Here is a 21,554-nt window from a genome sequence, read left to right on the forward strand (position 1 = left end):
GCATGTGATGACTGTGTACTTACTTTTGTGATGTAAATATTTGCCCCACTCAAATTTTACCGCAAAGTTTGAGGTTTAACTTACCTAACGGGTTTTTTTTGTGGTAAATAATTACACACATAATTTGCAAGATGAATATGAGAAAAATATAACTGTTTTTTTAGTAATCTACTTTATGATTGACCCAGTGTACTTATTTTTGTGACTGACTGTATATTATTTTGTTATTTTTTATTGTAATATTTTTAACTTCACAAATTTTTCAGAAATAAATATAATTCGTGTTCGTTTTCATTTTCTGAACTACCACAAAACCAAATTATACACGACTTTTTTTTCTGAAATGAAGATGGAGTCCTATTGATTGCGTTTGTATCTTATTTTTATGTTTTGAGTTCAGATTTTAGGCAGATCCAAAGTCGATATTTGACATTATTTAAGTCGTTCTTGTCTGAAATCAATACGGAACTTTTCCTAGTTTTTGGTAGCTTCTCATTCATCCTTTCGTTAAGCGGTAAGTATCCTTATTACAAACAGATGTAACGCTATGGAATGGATTGACACATAAAAAAAAGAAGTAACACCTTGTATTTTGTTGAGATTTGTATTTATATTTTATTTTTATTAATAATCTACTTCATAGTCATGGCATCACTTCACTCGACATTGTCGCTGGCAATATTTTCTATCCCCGTCAGTATTTCTTCTTGCAATGCTTGCAAATCGACGTCAATTGTTGCCGTTCCATCCATAATTTGCTTGTCTATCTCCTTTTCAATAAACACTCCTGACAGCTTCGATAGTGTTGATTGCTTCCGTTTGCCAGCGTCTTTGCGCTTTGAGCGTGGCTTCTTCGTCGTCTTAGAGTTTCTTATTTGTATTTTTTGATGTATTACTTTTATGTGGTTATCGAGAGCTCTCTTATCCGAGAATATTGCTGCGCAGTCTTCAAAAGTACATGGAATCTTTTTTCCTTCGTGAGCTGTTCGAATATGTTGTAATAGATTCCTTTTGTAGGTATAAAAACGTGTACAGTCTTCGTACGTACATTTAAATACTTCTTTGTCATCTGCATGGCTGTTCTTGTGTTCTTCTAAGAAAAATTTGCTCTTAAATTCCTTTAAACATTGTTCACACTTATAGAGCATTGGGTGGTTGAACTCCTTGCGATGTGCCAACAATGCGGACCACTTTTCAAAGGTGGCTTCACACCGATCGCATTTGTGGATTTTGGTGCACACATGGCGTGTTAAAAAGTATTCCTGGACAAATCCTTTAGAACATTTCGAGCAACTAAAAGGAGACAAATTATTTAAAAAAAAAATATTAAAGTTATTAAAATATATGGCAGTGCGACTATGATTTTAATTTTTCGAATTTTATTTTGCTTCTTTTTTCAATTGTTTAGGTAGGAGATTAAATTTGCTTATGGGAAAGGAAGCGGGCTGACTTTGTGTCCATTTTTTTTGTTGAGGTTTTTACGACCCTAAACATGTTTCAAGTTTTAACATATTGCGAGCGATTGGAAAATTGAGTACGATTTAAGAGGAGATATGAATGCACTTTGATCTTAAAGTCTTAAATATCAAAATGGAGGGCAAAAACAGAGTTAGGTAAAGCATTCCAAGGATTAAGAAAAGAATCTTCCTATCTGAGGGGTATTGCTTGAAGTGCGAGTATTACTGCGAAATTTTCGATAGAAAATTGTTTTTAAAAATATTGGTAATACAATGTGATAGTCATAGTTTTAGCACCTATCATTTTCAAAATATCTTTCTTTTTTAATTTTTCGAAAAGCCTTAAACTTGTTTTTCTAGCGCCTGCTAAGAAATGGGGGTTATATTCAAGCAGAATAAAGACTTTATAAATGACAGTCAGATCAGAAGAAGAATATGTGATCATCCACAAGAGGTAATCTGATCTGCAAATAAGTACTGAAAGATGATTAGTTTTCTTGATGCAAGTGCCACTCATTAATGGCGGCATTCGGTAACAAAACGGAGCACCGGGAAAGACCAGACTTGAAACAATCCAATATTAATTTTGTAAAAGGTAAGTTTTTAATTGAAGGAAAAAGATATTCATTATAATCAAATGAATAATTTGTTTGATAAAAGAGCAAGCGCAATAATATTACTTTCCTAAAGACCAACGAAACTACTTTACTAATACCTCCAATTGTATCCGGACTATAGGCTGTTGAAGGGCAAAAAATATTGTTTCTTTCTAAACTTGCACCGTCTACAAATGCACATAAAAAATCACTTGTCCGAAAAGCTGGGTTCCCGATTTACGTTAAATGTTGAGAAAATTTTACATCATAACCATACTAAGGATTCGTCCTCTAAAATACGTGCACCTGACTCAATTTTCCATGTTTTAAATTCACCATCGTTTTGGCCTAAAAGAGTAATAGTTCACGAATTTATGAATAACTCGAACAACCCTTTTCGTCAGTATCGGACAACGCTAAACCACCGTCAAAGCAGCTTAAAAAGGTATTAAACTTCTACCAAAACGTAAATGGACTTCGGACAAAGACCAACATGGTTTACAAAAACATTAACAATCTTCCAATTGACTGAAACATGGCTCAACAACTCTATCTCGGACTCGGAGCTTTTTGACTCCTCTTATCAAGTTTTTAGACGTGATCGTAATAACTCAGACGATTCAAACGCCGCCCGTTGGTGGCGGAATTCTTGTCGCTTTCAACAATACTCTCACTGGTTTCCTGATTGACGACTTTCGATCAACAGACATCGAAATACTATTCTTAAAAATTAAAATGGCAACAGGACATTTATTTATTGTTCCAGCATTTATAACTCCAAGTTTCAAGAACGAGGTTTATGAAAAACTAATCAACTGTATAGAAAGTATTTATATCCTTTTAGAGCCCGAAGACGAAGTACTGGTTGTTGGTGATTTTAATTTACCCAATAACTTCTACGTTCCAATAAACGCGTCATCTTCAAACGAGTTTTTATTAACAGATGGTATGTCTTCATGTGGCTCAAGTCAACTAAACGGTGTGTTTAACCGTTTTGGAAAAACACTCATTCTGGTATTTTTTTCCGAAGCCATATGCTCTGAAGCAGCTGTGATTTCTTCTGCTGTCAAAATTGTGGACGAAGATCGCCATCATCCTACATTAGACACAGCATTTAATTTAAACATGGCTTCACCTCATATGCTATTTAATAACAACAAACTAGAATTCAACTTTAGTAGGTGTAATTTTGAAAACCTTTTTAACTTATTATGTACCATCAATTGGGATCACTTATTTTGTAACTTAAATATTGACGATATGTGTAACCTTTTTATTTACCTGTTTTGACTATTTCTACTAAAGGATTCCATTTAAAAAGACTCGAAATAAGTTGAGTGTTTCACCATGGTTTGATTCTCACGTTAAAAACTTAAAAACCAAATCCTATATGGTGACTATATTCGGAAAATTGAATTAAATCCTTATAGTTTTTGGAAATTCGTTAATCGTAAAAAGAAATCATGTGGGTACCCTAATTTAATGATTGATTCGACATCAAGTAGCAATGAGCCGAGAATAATTGCGAACATGTTTGCAAATACTTCAAAGATTCTTTTGTAGATTATAATACTATAAGTTTTCCTAACACATCTACCACTGTTATACATTTCCTCCACTAAAATTCTATCAAGTGAAGATACTGTCCTGTGCCGACGGTGTACCATCATCCATTTTAAAGAAATGTGCTGCGTATTTAGCACACCCGTTATGTGTTCTTTTCAACGCGTCTTTAAGTAACTCGCTGTTTCCTTTTATCTAGAAGAGCTCCTTCATAATACCAGTACACAAAAAAGGTCCTAAAAACGAAATAATGATCTACCGACCTATTGCTAAACTATCTGTGATACCTAAACTATTTGAGTCAATCGTATGTAGCGTGTCCTTTCTTTTCACTGTAGTTCAATTATCTGTGATAACCAGAATGGTTATGTTAAAAAGCGTTTAACTGTTACTAATCTGTTTAACTCTACGCCTTTTTGTTTGGATGGATCTCCTCATATTTGGATATTTGACGTTATTAGTGTTAAATTTAGTAATGAGTGTTCTAGTTAATTAGTTGTGAATTCTGGTGTCCCCCAGGGTAGTCACCTTGGTGCTATTCTATTTGTTTTATTTATAAATGACTTGGTTTCGATGCTGATGACATTCATTTTTTCTCTACATCTGACTGTCTTCTCTTGCAAGAAGACTTAATATTATTCAGGGAATGGTGCAATAATAATCGTCTTGTTTTAAATGTTGACAAATGTAAAGCCATGAGTTTTACACGCAAAAAAGTTCCAATCTTTTTTAGATACATGCTTGATTCTTGTCCTTTAAGTAGAGTATATGTATTTTCTGACTTAGGTGTTGTCTTAGATCCTGAACTAACATTCGATGAACATATTAGGAAAAATAGTGGGAAATTTGTGTGAGTTCAGATCTTTTAAGCCTGTCAATATTGCATGGATGCGAAAGACCCATACAATTATTTAGAATAAAGGCGGAGTCATAACAATCTGTCGTTGAATAACTTAGTACACACTGTTTTCAATGTAAGCGAAAAGGTCAAAAGAACTTAACTGTGGGACACCCATTTCTGTCTTGAATTGCGTCTGAGGTGCTACCTTTCAGCCACTTTGGGAAAGGATAAAACATTTCCCTATGCTATTTAACTTTTACACTTTATTGGAGTTGGTGTATACAACAATCCCGATTAATGCTGATTAAAATCTATAACTCTCTATCATTTCTCCATGTCCAGTTTTACAGAAATGAAGGCAACCTATTCGAAGAATTTTGACATCACACCTATAAGTAGTAGGTCCTAACTACACCTTTGGTTCTTCACGAGTTATAGCGCCCCCAAAATGTATTTATTATGATACTTACTTAAAAGGATAGACTCCTGTGTGTTTGACTTCATGTCGCCTCAGCTTGATTCTCTGAGTGAATTTCTCATCACAATGAAGACATCGATAGACTTTGGCATTTTCATGAACTTCTCGAATGTGTTTTTCCATATTTTCATTAGAAACAAACATTTTATCGCAGAAATCAAAGCTGCACTTAATATTTTTCATTTGTGGAGATTTTTCATGGAAAGTCTTAATGTGTCGCTTGAGATGTTGAGTATTGGTGTAGGTCTTGGAACATCCCTCATAGAAACATGCATGTTTTCTCTATTTTTTTTAATAAGAAATTAATATTTTAATAGAAAATAGTAAATGTGCATTTATTTAAGTGTGGTTACTTACAACTCCAGAATGTTTATATTCGTGACGGTCCAATTGAATCATTCGCTTAAACTTTTGGCCACATCCAAAACTGCAGACATATTTCTCAGAGGCTTCTGCAGACGATGCTGATGGTTCCGCATTGGAAAAAACACTCTCTAGGTCACTATCCGATGTATATTTATGTTCGGGACGCATTGTTTTTAAATTAATCTCAATTTTTGCATATTCCGCTTAACTAAAACAAATCAATCAAAATAAAGATAAACACGCGCCAAGAATGAACACTAGATAAGGTTCATCACTTTGACAACTGGTTCATCAAAATAAACAAGTCTTTAAGTGGTAAAGAAAACTGTCAAAATGTTGGTGGAACTCAAATCAATGGCCACGTTCGGACATCTGAAAATCAATCCGGATTGATTTAAATTCCATGAAAAAAAAATTGCTGATGACAGAGGTAAAGTCTACTAAAAGTGAGCAGGTTCAAACATCATAAGGGACACAAGTTTCTAGAAGTTTCATAACAAAGGCAAGTTTCTAGAATCTAATGGGCAGGTGCCCAAAAATTGGCTTCCAATCAAGGAAAATTTATGTAAAATTGATCGATATAACATTCCAACAAAAATCGCTCTTACTATCAAGTCAAGTTAACTTATGTCAAAATGTCAGCCGATCATGTTTAATTCATCTAAATGAAAGCTCTACTCTGTGATTTATTTACTAACTACACAATTTAATTCAAAGTTTCAAGCTTAAAATTAATGACATCAGTAATATTATATAAATATTTGAAATACATTTTCAGCCTCCTTCAAATTCAACCATATGTTAAATCAGCTGTTTTGTCACATACCAGAAATTCTTGGATACAGATGGATTGTTTTTTTTACATCCCAGCTCTTTTTAATCAGCTGTTTACACGTGAATCACTAGGAAAAAGCTAAGGTATCTGTCATTGATTGGACAATATGTATTGAAAATAAATTTGGAACAGTCCGTATAGAATTAGAGTTTAGCGACTAACAACTCTCAACCATTCCTGTGTGCGATTAATAAAATGGGATGGAGGGGACCTAAAGTTTTCATGCCAAATCCGAACAGCTAATTTAAGAAAGCACTTTTAATGACAAGAATTACTCTTGGAGGATTTGTCAATTTCTCGCACCCGAAATAAAACTTTAGGTCACACAGACAGGGATATAACCCAAGACATCTAGCATCATGACAGTCCTACGCACTAGCTATTACGCAACAGATACTTCAATATCTGTGAATAAGCCTTAAGTTCTAATAAATATTTACCGAAATATTGAATGCTTCTTTAGCTACCCATAAAAGGATATAATAGAAAAAGGATGTCCTAAAAAAATTGTTTTAGAAAATATTTCATTGATTTATCTGAGAAAATTACTTAACCATACACTTGGAATAAGAAATGAAACGTCTCAACATTATTCGCACAGACAAGCTAAAACAAAAATATTACAAATATTTTAATTATATAATAATTATTTAATTTCGTATAGATTTGTATTGTGAAATGGTGAAATGATAAGCGTATTTGCAAAAAAAAAAAAACAATGTGTGAAAGAGTGACTACAAAAAGATGACCATATTTGTCTTTATTCTGCTTCAAGGCACTTCCTATAATCTACATGTTTGGTTATACTGTTCTTATCTTCACTGCGTCTTACTCTGCGACTGCAGTTTTGAAAGTGCAATAATCACCAAATATTTTTATTTCTAAACTTTGAAAATTCTATTGAATTGGACAGCCAGATTAAATATTTAATGGCACTATAATTAATTTTGTGTTGCTTCCCTGTTGTTTCATCATAATATTCCTTCTAAAATGTACCTTAAGCTTAGCATAAACGGTTGAAAGGCCTTCTAGTTGCTCACACTGTCAAGTCTTCCAATAGCATCCAATTAGATTAATTTTGGATTTTTCCCAAATAAAAGACAATTTCCGGCAGAAAATTGACAGTTTTTGTTTTCGAATTAAAAGTTATCCGTTCACACGGTTGGAAGGCTTTAGAAAACAAAAAATCGGTAGACTCATTGGCTGCGTTCAATCTCAGACAGATAGGGTATCCAGATACCTTCTTGTTAGTGTTTTACGTGTAAAATAACAGCTGCGATGTCAAAAAAGGAATCCAAAGGTATCCAAGAATCTGACAGAACATCTGATTCAACAAATGGTTGAATTTCAAGAAACTTGGAAATTGCTTTCAGCTTTTTGTATTTAAAACCGGAGATTTCGCAATTAAATTATTAATCATATAGAATTCCAATTGAGTTGAAAGGAAATTAAACATAGATTACATATTAAGGTTATCTCTTATTATTTATTAAATTGTTACCCACCTATGAACTTATCATCGTCCGACGAATCAGTTGAATTATCCATTAAATGTTTTATATTACAACAATTTTGACTTCGAAGCTTAAACTTTGCTTTTTGTGAACAGCTTTATTTTTTGACAGCTTTATTTTTGTGAACAGCTTTATTTTTTGACAGCTATCTTAATACAGCTATCCAACTCGTTCAACAAGGTATCTAAAAAACCACCTATCGAAGATACCCTACCCAACACGAGATTGAACGCAGCCATTGGAAGAGAATTTTCTTGACAGATGACAAAGAATTGAAAGGTTCAGAATACATAAGGGATTTCAACTGGGCTGGTTAACTAGTTAATTTTATTGAAACCCAGAACTTTACTTCACAATCTACCTTCAGTTCATCGTACAAAAACTACTGATAACATTATTGTCCACAAAACACTCCTTAATTAAGCTGCAAGCCCATCACCATTTGTATTTTGTATTGAATTCTTTTTCTAGTTTGACAAGGAACCCTTTTACACAAAATATTAAATGAAATTGTATAGAAAATTAATAAATCATTAATAAAGTTAAGGTTTTAGTTGAATAAAAAAACTTGATTAACTGACAGTTTGACATAAGCAGACTTGACTTGATAGTCAGGGAAATTTTCCTTCGTCTGAATCTGCCCAATTTCTTTCCTGTCACGTTTGACCGATAAAATTGAAGAGAAATTCGTTGAAATTCGTTTGTGAAAAATCTGACAATATTGGAAGATCTTTAAATATGGTATACTAAACTTTAGACTGGTATAAAAAATCTAAAATGTCTTCGATTTTAAATGCAACTAGTTTCGATAAGCAAGCTGAATATATTAAAAAAATCTGAAATTTGGACAAGCTCTGACCAAGAAGCTAGTTGCAAAATCCAATATATTTTATTTTGAATTAATGTATTTAGTGTATGTATTTAGCAGAAAAGAGAAATTAAATTTTTGTATTCCAAAAATAAACGAAGGCATATTTTTCAGCAGCAATACTTCTTCCGAATGATAGTTATAAATGAAAACGTCTTCTGGAAATGATAGGTTTTCAAACCTCTTACACCAAACATATTTCGTATTGAAATTTTCGGTAGAGTTTTGAGGTTAGGTTGTCTTTTGTAGAAAATCAAAGAACTTTGCTTCCACGAATACCAATATTTTGAGATGCTAAACCCTATTATATGAGATTTATTTCACATTTCATAACTTCGTATATTTCAACAGAGGCCTTGTCTTCTCTGTACTTATCGTCAAAATTTAAAAAAAATGATGCTTTCTAGCCCTTAAATAACGCAAAAAGTCTTGACAAAAGTATCCAAATTCATTTTCTACAAATAAGTTCCACTGGCTTTCGATATACTCAAGTAAACTGAACGCCAACTGAATTCAAAATGTGAAGTGAACGTACGTCCTTGCTTTCTCCTCAATGCCACTTGTTTACCTTTGCTTTTGCTTGACTTGACACACACTCTATCTTTCATGTGATGTGAGTCAACTCCAAGATGAGATTTTGTAGTTGTAGGAAGGTACATCCAAGTTCCATTTCAATTTCAACAAGAACAGAACAACTACAAAGCTTGAAAGTTGGAAGAATACAAAAAAAAACCCTTTAAAGCGAATATTAATAATTGTCATACCGCTCTGCTCCGCTACCACCCATTACCCACCCCACCTCACTTAAACTGCCTCTACATCTTTTTCGTTATCTCATGAATGTATTGCACATGGCAAATGAACAGAGAAACAGATTCTCTTTTTCCGTCACCATCATCGTCATCGTCACGTTCGTTCGTTCGTTGGTTTAGTTGATGTTGATTCACTTTAGTACGCCGCAGGGGGCAGAGCACAGAGCATAGAAAGTCGTAGTCACGTCGTCCAAGCCCAAGGAACGTCCACATTTTCTACGAACAAGAACGACACCAACAACCAACCAACAACACCATATATATACACACCACAAAACCTCCTCTAAAGCTAAACCAAAACCAAAAGCAAAAACCATTTGGATTGGGAGAGTGAGACAATTTTATTTCGACAAGTAGTCTACTCTGCCGTCTCCCTACTTATTGATCTCCGATTCACTTGGTAGTGAAAAGAAAAATTGTGTGTCGATAATTCGTTCGGAAAATTTTTTTAATGAAAATCCTAAACTGCTAACCCGAGTGTGGAGGTGTAGCGCTGATCATAATAATTTAAAAATAAAAATAAATTATTATATATTTTGCCTTAATATAAATTAAAAAAAAAAAAGAAACAAAAAACAATTAAAATTAAAAAAGTGAACAGACAAATAATATTAAAATAATATACAACAAAAATGGCATTTGCTGGATTAAAAAAGAAGATAAACAAAGCCAACCAGTATGTAACAGAGAAAATGGGTGGTGCTGAAGGCACCAAACTAGACATGGACTTCATGGAGATGGAAAGGAAGACTGACGTCACAGTGGAACTCGTCGAGGAGCTGCAACTAAGGACGAAGGAGTTTCTGCAGCCAAATCCCACAGCTCGAGCAAAGATGGCTGCAGTCAAAGGTATTTCAAAGCTCTCCGGTCAGGCCAAGAGTAATACTTATCCACAGCCTGAGGGCATTTTGGCCGATTGCATGCTCACCTATGGCAAGAAGCTAGGCGAAGATGGTATCTTTGCATGTGCTTTGATTGAATTTGGTGAGTCTTTAAAACAAATGGCCGATGTTAAATACTCCCTCGATGACAATATCAAGCAGAATTTCCTCGAGCCACTGCACCATTTACAAACTAAAGACTTGAAAGAGGTAATGTACCATCGAAAGAAACTACAAGGTCGAAGGTTAGACTTCGATTGCAAGCGTCGCCAAAAAGCCAAGGACGACGAAGTCCGAGGCGCCGAAGAGAAATTCGAAGAATCCCTACAGGCAGCTCAGATGGGAATGTTCAATTTACTCGATAACGATACCGAGCCAGTGTCTCAATTAGTGGTCTTCTGCGAGGCTCTGTACGATTACCATTCGCAGTGCGCTGACATGCTCAAAATTTTACAAGAAACACTGCAACAGAAACGCGAAGAGGCAGAAAATCGTCCAAAGGTTGAATTTGTTCCCAAGTCCCTGAACGATCTTAACCTAGACTCACACGACGACAAGCCAATGCATCTAGAAGTCGAAGGCGAACCATGGGAAGGTGGCCGACAACCATCGCCACTATCATCGCCAGTCAAGTCGCCCGCAAGGACACCAACTATCAATAAGCCGCCATCCTGTCAGGCACTATACGACTTCGAACCAGAGAATCCAGGCGAGTTGGGCTTCAAGGAGAACGATATTATAACTCTATTGCAGCGTGTCGACGAGAACTGGTACGAGGGCACAGTCAATGGCCGCACCGGCTACTTTCCACAGTCTTACGTTCAAATTGTTGTCCCACTTCCAAATACAAATTAAATCAATAAAAAACAACAACTCTAACTCCAACTCTCAGCCTGTCTCCAAGTCTCCAAACAAAACAAAAAAAAAAAACAAACACACTCTCTAAATCTCTAGCATACAGGTGTTGCTTGATCCAATGTTACAAATTATAATAATTATTACTTTACAATTACGATGCTTAAAATGTATTGATATACCTACCTGAAACAATATTAATGTTTAATGTTAATGTTTTAACCATTTGATTCGTGCGAATTTTTGAACAAAAAAGAAAAACAAAAATTAAATATAACTAAATACATAATTATTATTAAAAAAAAAAAATACAAAAAAAAACAACAAAAAAAAAAGAATATAATAATTGTACTTGTCTCTCAGAATTAATATAAATTATATGATTAATTTTTATTGATTTATTTTTTAATCGTTGTTCTGTTGTTTTTTGGGTTGAGGATGGCATAGCCGCCTCTTGCCTTCTCTCTAATTAAAAATTATAAATTTAATAATAAATAATAATTATTAATTATGTTCTCGTGTCATTTGTGAAAGACAGTATTGTAAACGGAATTATTGTGCATATACTAAATTATAATACAAATAAAAGTAAAAATAATAAATTTAAAATTTAAAACAAAGCAAAACAAAAATTGAAACAATAAGGAAAATTATACAATAAATAAAATATAATAAATTAAAAAAAAGGAAACAAAATAAAACTATCTAAATATATATCTTAAATCTGAAAAGCATTTTTCTTTTCTTTTTCATTAATTTTTTTCCATTGTTAATTTTTGGGAGTTTTTTTGTTGTTGTTGTCTTGTTCTTTTTCTCGTTAAAGGTCATGGAAAATTCGTGCGCTTGTGCTTTTATGTGTTGTACTCACGACTCACACACACACACACAGAAACAACAGGATTCTCTATGTTCTGTTCTGAGATTACAATCTGATGAAATCTGAATGAATATTAAGGGGGTTGGATAGATGGGGTTGAGATTGAGGGTGGCAAAAGTGAGGGTGTGAGTTGGCTTAATGGAGTTGACGATATTCTTCTCTCGCATTTGCCAAACATTAATAAGAGTTAGGAAGTACTCTACTTTATACTTGCTACGTTATAATCATAGCTGCCAAAAATGACGATTTATATGAAAATGGGAAGTCCTTCCGCTAGCGTTGCCGCTGCCGTTGCCATTACCACTGCTGATGAGATGTTGTTTTAACTGCTTCTGCTGGCCATGTATTATGTGACATCGTTAGAGAAAATCAATAAGTTATATGAGTTGTTGACGTAACATTTTTATTATATTTTTCTTCTGCGGTTGGTTAGCAGAGCAAAAACAGAGACAATAGTTTGTTTGACTTTTATATTAATTTATAAATTAATCATAAAACCTTTAAGTTCTTAAGGGAATAAGCATGAAAATGTCCATTTACACGAGTAGTAGTAGTTTGTTTGATATGAAGTTGGAAACCATGTACATAATAATATGTATGTAGGTACATACTGATTTTAAGTGAAAGTTTTGTGAGAAAATTCAAAAAAGATATGAAGGTGGTGATGAAAGGAGTGAAGGTACATAATATGTTTTTAAAAAGAGCGCATTTCTTATATTATTTCTTTTTTGACTGAGATTTTCTCAAGCAAAAAGCGACAAGTTACGCATAATAATAATTGAATAATCAATAGAATGGAGAATGTTCTGGTTTACTCAAACTCTCAGAGCTAGGTTCTTTTTTAATAGTGATTTCAGTAAATACGATACAAAAAATAAATTAAAACCTTTAATAAATGTCACCACCACAAGTTTTTCTAACAGTGAAAATGATTTTTAATTTCTTTTTACTAAGAGAGATTTTTTTTAGTGTGAAATTAACTTTTTTATGGCTTCTACGATTGTTAATTTGATGCAAAGTTTGTTAAGTTTTTATTAAGGAAGAATACGTTTAAGTTTTTGAATTTTGTAAATCATTTTTTAGAATGTGGGGGTGATTCTTAAGGTTTCATCATTATGATATACCTACAGGACATGAAATGACAAAGATGTTAAAATAGATACATTTGTGAGTTTCCAAAAAGATGTATTTTTGCATAGAAGAGGAGAATAACTTTTCCATTTCTGAAAGATTGTTCTAATTTTTCTTGAAACATACACTTTTAGTTAATAATACAAACAAAAAATAATACTTCTGATATGGGGAGAAATTAGTTTATTTTAACGTTTGGAATTTGAATATAACTTGTTTGTATAATTTATAAACTTAAACAGACAATTTTTTGTTCAGAGGATTTGAGGTTATAGTTACATAACATTGGATTTATGTTGTTTGTTTCCAGAGATCTTGTTAGCATGGTGACGTTTTCTTCCAGGTATAACATTGGACTTTTCCGATGGGGATTGATGGTCTTAATCAAAATCCGACTTAAAAATGAATGTATTACGTCAGGTTTTTGAGATATTACTTTTTAAAATTCGAGAAAAACACGTACATAAAACTCTTTTGGGCTATTATGAAGGAGGTTTTTTTAACTTCCCATAGGAAGTTATTGTAATGGGTCCGATTTGTCAAATTGAAAATTTTGACATTTCTCGACGTTTCAAGGTCAATAGAGTCGAAATAAAAGATTTTTAGAAAGATGTATGTGCGTGCGTGTGTACGTACGTTCGTACGTCCGTACGTTCGCGACGTTTTTTTCGTCGTCCATAGCTCAAGAACCAGAAGAGATATCGACTCCAAATAAATTTTGTTATACAGATAATATGGCAGAAAAATGCAGAAAGGGCTCTCAAGAAAATTGCGTGGGTGGTTTTTTTACCATAGCAGTTTAAAAAAAAGGTGAACATTTTGGTTAACCCTAAATATCTTACGAACCAAAAACGTTAGAGAATTGAATTAAATTTTATATAATAAACTGTAACGTGATCTCAAAGAAGTAAATTTTTTGAAAAAAATCTAACGGTTTTTTTTATAAACCAAAAAACTGAAAAAAAAATTTGTCACCTCCAAAATTTAACGACTTAAATATAATTTCATCTCCAAAACAATTTTGAGCAACGGAGAACAATGTTTTTGAAATCTGATAAAATTTTGAGAAAAATCGAATTGACAGTTTTTTTTATAAAAAAATAAAAATCTAAAAAAAACATTACTCAAAGTTGGTAAACATTGAATATCGATTCAAATATCTTTTCAAAAACTTGAAATTTAGGCTTAAAAATTATTTTATCTTATAACAAATATTGTTTTCAACATTCGATAAAATTTTGAAAAAAATCGAATTGACAGTTTTTTTACAAAAAATAAAAACCTAAAAAAAAATAATAAAAGTTGGTAAAAATTAAAATATCTTTTCAAAACTTTGAGATATTGGCTTAAATTCACTTTTATCTTTCGAAAAATATTGTTTTCAACGTGCAGTAAGATTTTGAAAAAAATCGAATTGATAGTTTTTTTACAAAAAATTAAAAACCGAAAAAAAAATAACAAAAGTTGGTAAAATTGATTTTGGACTCAAATATCTTTTCAAAACTTTGAAATATTGGCTTCAAACTAATTTTATCTTATAAGAAATATTGTTTTCAATATTTGGTAAAATTTTGAGAAAAAATCGAATTGACAGTTTTTTTACAAAAAATAAAAACCTAAAAGAATGTATAAAAGTTGGTAAAAATTGATTTTCGACTCAAATATCTTTTCAAAAATTGTAGATATTGTCTTTTATCTACTTTTATCTTTCAAAAAATATTGTTGTTAACACTCAGTAAAATTTTGAAAAAAATCCAATTGATAGTTTTTGTACAAAAAATTAAAAACCTAAAAAAAATTAACAAAAGTTGGTAAAAATTGATTTTCGACTCAAATATCTTTCAAAAATTTTAGATGTTGGCTTCAAACTTATTTATTTTAAAGAAAATATTGTTTTCAATATTCAATGATTTTTATATAAAAATCCAACAGCCTGTTTTTTCATAAAAAATAAAATCTACAAAAAATAGTACGCAAACTTGGTAAAATTTGGTACGAGTACATATAGACAAACTTTGAAGCAAGACAAATCGACAGACGGGATGGGAAGTTATCAGTGTGGGTCGCATCCCAGCCTCTTTTTTTCAATAACATCCGTGAGGGTTTCACTTATCTATAATCCCTTTCTTCAAAATTCAGTTAATATATTTATAAGATATTAGAAAAATTATCATAAGTTAAAAAGTTTTTATCTGCAAAAATCTGAAAGATAGGTGAACCATTTATGCTAAAACACAAAAAGGTTTGAAAGCAAGTTTTATTTTTGTCACGAATCTATTGTCTTAACAATTTTATTATATCAAGTTTTTGAAATGTATTAAAAATTACAAGAATAATGTTAAATCGTTAAAATTAAAGTTTGGATTCGCAATCAGCACTTAAAATTAAGTCTAAAACGTATTAAAAACTAAGTCTATGAAAGTATTAAATTCAAGGTTTTCTTAAAACAGCTTCATACCGTCAAATAAGGACTCATAACTATTTTGACTTTCCAGAAACTAAGTAAGATACTTAAATGATTCAAATTGTATCCAGAAGAGAAAGATTTATTAGAGATATTTTGAGTTTTAACTTTTAACCCCGATTTTGTTGTTTAAGCATTTTTAAAAGAGCATATTTTAAAAAACTGATGTAAGATACAAATTTGAAGGCGAGATTCGAATTAAGGACATACAGTGATGGCGAGATTCGAATTAAGGACATACAGTGATGGAAAAAATAATAGAAGCATGTGTCTTCATCATTTTCGATACACAATATTTTTTTGGCAATAAAGTCTTTTGTCGTTAGTCTTTCTATATTTTAATCGTACCTTATAATGATCTCAAATGGCAAAAATGTTTTATGGAAACAACCACCCCTATTGCGAGTTTCACTTTTTCTGGATTCCGTCCGAAAAAAATGACATTTCACATTTCCCTTATTGTGAGTTTCGGACGGAAAATTTTCCACTTCGAAAAATTTCCCCCTATTGTGAACTTTTTTTTCGGGTGGAACTTCAAGTTTTTCACAACTCTTTCTTTCACTCAAAATTTGGCGGCGGAAAAAGACAACTTTGGCGAAAAATGTAAGTAATTTTTATAAATAACAACAAAATAATCGAAAATAACTCCAACTTTTTTATTTTCAAGGAGTAAAACAACAAATAGAAGGCAATGCGAGTTGCTTTTGAATAAAATGCAATTACACCCCGATATCGCCAGAGGCTATTCAAAGGAAAATAAAGATAAAATTTCAGAGTTCTGGACGACAACGGCAAATGATCTAAACAGTGCAGGGCCTCCAATAAAGTCAAAAACTGAGTGGAAAAAGGTAACCTGTTCTTCTATTATTATAGAACCAAATTTATTAAAAAATGCTTCATAAGGTTTGGAATGACCAGAAAAGATATGTAAGGAAAAAGGCGACGGAAAATAAAGCGAACCAAAGAGCAACCGGAGGTGGCCCAAATAAAACAGTCAAGTACACAGACGTGGAAGAAGCTATATTACAGCTTATAGGTGTTAACGAAGCTGTGGAAGGTTTTGGCTCACCCTTCGGTTTGCCTCCCCCTGAGAAAAAAAGAAAAACTGACGTAGCCGAAGAGAATGGAGATGATCAAAATTCATTAGAGGATCTAATGGAATATTTACATGAAGGTGATGATACTTGTGATAATATTCATGATGGTGTTCCTTGCGGAACCGAAACCAATGACGTCAGGAATGCATCAACAAATCTTGAGCCATCAACATCAAAACCAACACAACCAAGAAACTATAAGACTGCTCGGCTCACGACAAATGATCTCATCTATGAAGAGCTCAAAGTCCAAAAAGAAATAAGCTCGAATATTTTGGAAGTTGTTGGTGTTCTAAAAGAACACAATACTGATACTCAAAATGGTTTTAAAAAAATCTACCGGTCTCTGGACCGTATTTGTGATTTCTCCAAACAGAGACTAAAGGAAGAAAAACGTCACCACGAAGTAATTGAAGCATTTCGTAAGCAGGAACTTGAAAATAAAATTGTTGAAACTCAAAAAATGTTGCAACTAAAGGAACTTGAAATGGAAATTTTACGAGGAGTACAACCTAAAAAATAATCAAAAAATGTTTGTGTTTTTTTGTTTAATGAATTACCTATGTATTTGTTTTAACTCTTTTTTTTTGATTGAAGTTATTTTTTGTTTATTTTTTTTATTATTTAACTGTATGTTGTTTTAAACAAACCTTTAAGCTTTATTTTAATAAACATTTAAGTATTAAAAAAAAGAAAAGTATTTACGTTTAAATCTTTTTTAATTATTTTTTCTCCTCATTTAAATTAATTATAAGGAATTTGCAATTTCATTTCGAATACGCTGACTTGCAGGTAGAAAATTTTCATCGGGATGAATACTTGATTGATTCTCCATCACTTCACTGGAGGTTTCTGTTATGTCCTCGTGCTCGATGTCACTTTTGTAGTGAATGCAAATGTTGTGCAGTGCTGCACATACATTTATAATTTTCACTGCTTTCGATGGGGAATAGTGCAATTCTCGAGCACTCAGCAGACATCTCCACCTGTTTTTTAAGACGCCATTAGTTCTTTCGATTATATTTCTGCATCTTGAATGAACATCATTAAATTTTGCCTCAACAGAGCCTACTTGAGGTGTTCTATAAGGCGTAAGTAGCCAAGGCTGTAAGGGGTATCCGGCATCTCCTAAAAAAATATTCAAAAAATTAAAATTTCAAGTTGATAAGGATAGTTTTATAGCATTGCAACTTTGCAAAGATCTTAAATGTTAACTACATACATACCTAACAACCAACCATTGCTACCATTCCGCAAATAATCTTCCTGCAGTTTGGATTTTATCATGCTCACGTTCCAAACAAAAGAATCGTGACATGCTCCAGCATGTGTTGCATCAACGTAGCGTATTCGCAACTCATTATCACAAATCTATAAAAATGAAAATTAGTTTATGAATATTTTTGAATATCTTATACGTACGAGTAAAACATTCAAACTGAATTTGCCTTTCCTGTTATAAAAAAGGTGTTTGTTGTGTGATGGCGATATAATGTTGACATGTGTTCCATCTACACATCCTATTATGCTTGGCATATTGAATTTCATGAAGAAATCTTGGCTGATTCTTCTACATTCGTTTTGTGTTGGCCACTTTATCCATTCTGGACAAAGCCTCTCCTCCAACACGTTCAACACTTCAGCCATAATAAGGCTTACAGATGGTTGTGCCAACCCAACTTCATGGTCCTTCCCAACTCCCTTTTGGTACCCGCCCTCCGCAAGGAAACGTAAGGTGGCTGCAAGTTTTATAATTGGGGGCACACCAAATTTTTGTTTTACTGGGGGCAAGGAACTGGAAAGAACATCCAACAAATATTTGAAGGCTTCTTTATTTAATCGATAGTGTTGATGAAATCTGAAAAAAAAGTTTGATTCGTAATCTACATTTATATTCACAAATTCTTTACATGAAACTTATTACTTACAATGGCTCACGCAACTCCAAAGGGTTTGAAGAATCTCTGAGTTGTCTTCTGATTGATTTTTGTTTTTGTTTTTCTTCCTCATCATTAATCATTTCCCTCAGGGCTATGCTATACATGTTGCTAAAGTAAAATATAAAAACAATTCTAAACAATTTGTGTAATAAAATATCATACTGTTCAAGTTCATACCTTTTGATGAGAGCAAATAAAGGCTACGGCAGAATCACAAAAAACAATTTTTATTCGTTTTATTTACTTATTTTCAAGTATATTTATTTTTATGAGTTAAAGACGGAATCACGGAATGCACGGATATTGTTTACTTTTTTAAAAATTTTAATTCACACTTCACTCATCTGTCAAAAATCTGTTTAGCCGTGTTCGAAGTGATGTAGTTCTTAATTGTTCCGGTTTTTTTTGTTTTGGTTATGGATACCGTCGTTTGTTTTTTTTTTCTTGAAAAATTACTTCTAACATACAAAAAATATTTAATAAAGTTTTTAACTCAACAAATTGTCATTTTCATTCCAAAAGGGGTTGAAAATAATAATTTATTTGCAAAACTAGAACACCGTCCTATTGTACTTTTTTCTGGGATTTGTTCAGATATTTCGTTCAGCTTGTATTTGCCTTTTCAATGAACGCTTCTTTTTTTCGAAATGTCACCTCTAATTCGAAGTGAAAATTCATTCGGGTGGAACTCACAATAGCTTTAAAAATTCCGGGGGAACAATAATTTTTCGGGTGAAATATTTTCCGGGTGAAACTCACAATAGGGGTGAACTTTTTGTTTTCACTTCATCGTAAATTATTGGAAAAAATAATAGAGACAAGCTATTTTAACTGTTGTTCTAACATAAGGATCAGTTTTTAATTTATCCAAATAGTGTTTTGAGTTTGTTTATTAGTTTGTCAGATATTTTATTTTCGATACTAACTAAATTCTTTAAAAGTCGTCTATAATTTTAATAAGTATGGGTCGTGAAATATATTGTTCTCATTTTGCAAAAATGATAGTTGAATTTATAAAAACCTTAAACTGTTCAAAGAAAAAAGTATTTAAATCTTTACATTCACGGCTTAAAAAGAAACAAGATGAAAAAAAAAAATAGAAAAATTCTTCGCCTTTTGATACAATATTGGTAAGAATATGTAAGAAGAAACCATTACTTTCTTTAAGACTACTTAAAAACGGACCAGTGATAGCTAGGACAATAAGAAACCAACTTATAGAAACAAGTCTTTCTGGTAGAAGTCCATGAAAAGTGACATTTTTTAACCAAGAAACCATTATTAAGAAGACTTCCCTTTGTGTGGTCGGATGAAACGAAGATCAATTTGTTTACTTCCGATGGAAAAATGTATGTGAGAAAGCCAAAAGGCAAGAAGTTTAACTCAAAATACACAAAGAAAGACAGTGAAGCACGGTGGTGGGAATATGAATATGAAATCAAATGAGAGTTTATGCAGGATAATGACCAGAAGCACCCTTCAAAATTGGCTAAATTTTAAATTTATCTGTCATATCAGGTTTTTGAAATACACCTCTTTAAAGATGCAAAAACCAAAAATTAATGCAGTCGTTTTAAAGCTAGTTCTTTGACAATAAATGACACGATTATTTTGCAAAAGTAAACATTTTATTCTTCTTGCTTTAAAAAATATTCATTAGTTATGAGATGGCTTAAGAGCTTTCATTTGACTCTATATGAAATTCTTAAAATCTTTAATTTTTTAAATTGATTCCGAATCAAAATGAAATTCGAAAATACCAATTTTTAAACATTATTTTTGAATTTTTTTCGATTTACAATTTCTCCAAAAATTGAGCGTACACTCATATACAAAAAAGTGATTGGTTACTTTAAATATTTAAGATGCGAAATTTGGCAAATTATTATTTTTGATTTTTTTGTTTTTATTGAAATCAAATTAGGTTCTGAAGGAAGGCAAATTATTTAGAGGAAGTCAATGCAATTCAAATATGGAGGAGGCTGCAAGTTTAATTCGTTAACACAACTATGATAAAATTAAAATTTGTAGACATTCTTAAAGAAATATGCGTAAATCCACAATATAACCAAATAAAAAATATGCGTGGTTTGTTATGATGGAAGGTTTGCTTTATTATGTCAGAAGCCTGCCCAAGACCCAATCTCAATCACCCGACTTTAAAGCCATTTAGCATCTTTGGGAAGAAATCACGCAAAGATTCCAGAACTGCAACCCAATTAACAAAAATCAATTGAAAGCAAAGGTAACCGAAATTGGGAAGAACAATACACCCATTTTTTACAAGAAACTTTTAGAAATGATGCCACAGCGATTAGAAGTTGTGATAATGGCTAATGGATAAAAGTTATTGTAACAAATATTAATATTCCAATTTTGCATTTTGTCTTACTTTGATATATTAAAATAAATACAAATTTGCTTAAATTTTTGGCTTAAATAAAAGATTTTCTAAATTGAAACAAAAAAAATACAAAAAACATTGCATTTTAATTATTCAAAACAGTTGTTAATGTACGCTCAGTTTTCGAAAACTTGATGTTTTTGTTTAGACCAGGAATTTATAACTCTTATCCTATTTTGCGCTTTTCTGTTAAAAACTGTTTTAGTATAGATATTTAGAGTCCCTTTAAGTTTTATGTAGGGCAGCAGACTAACAACTTAACATTTTATTCAAAGTAAATAAGACATTAAAAATATTTAAACAAAATATTTAAGATAGGGATTATAGATTATTTAAAGCATTTAGGTACACTTTCATTTCAAATTTTGGGAATGGTTTGGTAGATATTAGATTTAGGCATACGTTCCATCCCTGACAACTTTACTCGCACAAAAGAATGGTTAAGAGTTGTAAGTCACTAGGCCTTAGTTCCCAATGGATTGTTGCGCCACAACATATCGTCGTCGTTCTTTGAAAACTCCCTAAGTAAATTTTCCGCAAAAATGAAATAAATACACTAAGTTCATGCAAATGAC

General features: G+C 32.1%; 4 protein-coding genes across 6 annotated transcripts; 2 read left to right on the forward strand and 2 right to left on the reverse strand.

Moving 5' to 3' along the window:
- Positions 1-214: 214 nt before the first annotated feature.
- On the reverse strand, positions 215-5,556 carry LOC129945869 (zinc finger protein 501). Its single transcript, XM_056055819.1, has 3 exons — positions 5,293-5,556; positions 4,928-5,217; positions 215-1,293 (listed from the first exon to the last, which is right to left on the reverse strand). The coding sequence occupies exons 1-3, from the start codon at positions 5,467-5,469 to the stop codon at positions 657-659; spliced, it is 1,104 nt and encodes a 367-aa protein (XP_055911794.1). The 5' UTR covers positions 5,470-5,556; the 3' UTR covers positions 215-656.
- Positions 5,557-9,204: 3,648 nt separating this feature from the next.
- On the forward strand, positions 9,205-11,752 carry LOC129946753 (endophilin-A). Its single transcript, XM_056057068.1, has one exon. The coding sequence runs from the start codon at positions 9,963-9,965 to the stop codon at positions 11,064-11,066; it is 1,104 nt and encodes a 367-aa protein (XP_055913043.1). The 5' UTR covers positions 9,205-9,962; the 3' UTR covers positions 11,067-11,752.
- A 4,179-nt stretch (positions 11,753-15,931) lies between these two features.
- Positions 15,932-17,252, forward strand: LOC129948204 (uncharacterized). The gene is made up of 3 exons (XM_056059095.1): positions 15,932-16,141; positions 16,206-16,386; positions 16,442-17,252. Coding segments are annotated over exons 1-3 (900 nt in total). The 5' UTR covers positions 15,932-16,139; the 3' UTR covers positions 17,159-17,252.
- Positions 17,253-17,335: 83 nt separating this feature from the next.
- On the reverse strand, positions 17,336-19,335 carry LOC129948203 (putative nuclease HARBI1). Of its 3 annotated transcripts, none has more exons than XM_056059093.1 (5): positions 18,753-19,335; positions 18,564-18,707; positions 18,058-18,493; positions 17,862-18,006; positions 17,336-17,763 (listed from the first exon to the last, which is right to left on the reverse strand). In XM_056059093.1, exons 2-5 carry the CDS (start codon positions 18,677-18,679, stop codon positions 17,384-17,386), a joined length of 1,077 nt encoding a protein of 358 aa, XP_055915068.1. In that variant the 5' UTR covers positions 18,680-18,707; positions 18,753-19,335; the 3' UTR covers positions 17,336-17,383. The 3 variants fall into 3 exon arrangements, with proteins under 3 accessions (XP_055915068.1, XP_055915067.1, XP_055915069.1); XM_056059092.1 differs by having other exon boundaries at positions 18,564-18,683; positions 18,753-19,334; XM_056059094.1 differs by having other exon boundaries at positions 18,564-19,335.
- Between the last annotated feature and the right edge of the window lie 2,219 nt (positions 19,336-21,554).

This window comes from Eupeodes corollae, chromosome 2, assembly GCF_945859685.1.
Source record: "Eupeodes corollae chromosome 2, idEupCoro1.1, whole genome shotgun sequence".
Lineage (NCBI taxonomy): Eukaryota > Metazoa > Arthropoda > Insecta > Diptera > Syrphidae > Eupeodes > Eupeodes corollae.

Excerpts from the sequence above, each read along its gene's own strand:
- LOC129945869 (XM_056055819.1), bottom strand. The coding sequence starts at position 5,469 with ATGCGTCCCGAACATAAATATACATCGGATAGTGACCTAGAGAGTGTT. Across the intron at positions 5,218-5,292 it reads AATATAAACATTCTGGAGTT|AGAAAACATGCATGTTTCTA; the intron begins GTAAGTAACCAC and ends TAAAAAAAATAG. Across the intron at positions 1,294-4,927 it reads ACAGGAGTCTATCCTTTTAA|TTGCTCGAAATGTTCTAAAG; the intron begins GTAAGTATCATA and ends GTCTCCTTTTAG.
- LOC129946753 (XM_056057068.1), top strand. The coding sequence starts at position 9,963 with ATGGCATTTGCTGGATTAAAAAAGAAGATAAACAAAGCCAACCAGTAT.
- LOC129948204 (XM_056059095.1), top strand. Across the intron at positions 16,387-16,441 it reads CAAAAACTGAGTGGAAAAAG|GTTTGGAATGACCAGAAAAG; the intron begins GTAACCTGTTCT and ends ATGCTTCATAAG.
- LOC129948203 (XM_056059093.1), bottom strand. The coding sequence starts at position 18,679 with ATGTATAGCATAGCCCTGAGGGAAATGATTAATGATGAGGAAGAAAAA. Across the intron at positions 18,494-18,563 it reads TTGGAGTTGCGTGAGCCATT|ATTTCATCAACACTATCGAT; the intron begins GTAAGTAATAAG and ends CTTTTTTTTCAG. Across the intron at positions 17,764-17,861 it reads TAGCAATGGTTGGTTGTTAG|GAGATGCCGGATACCCCTTA; the intron begins GTATGTATGTAG and ends ATATTTTTTTAG.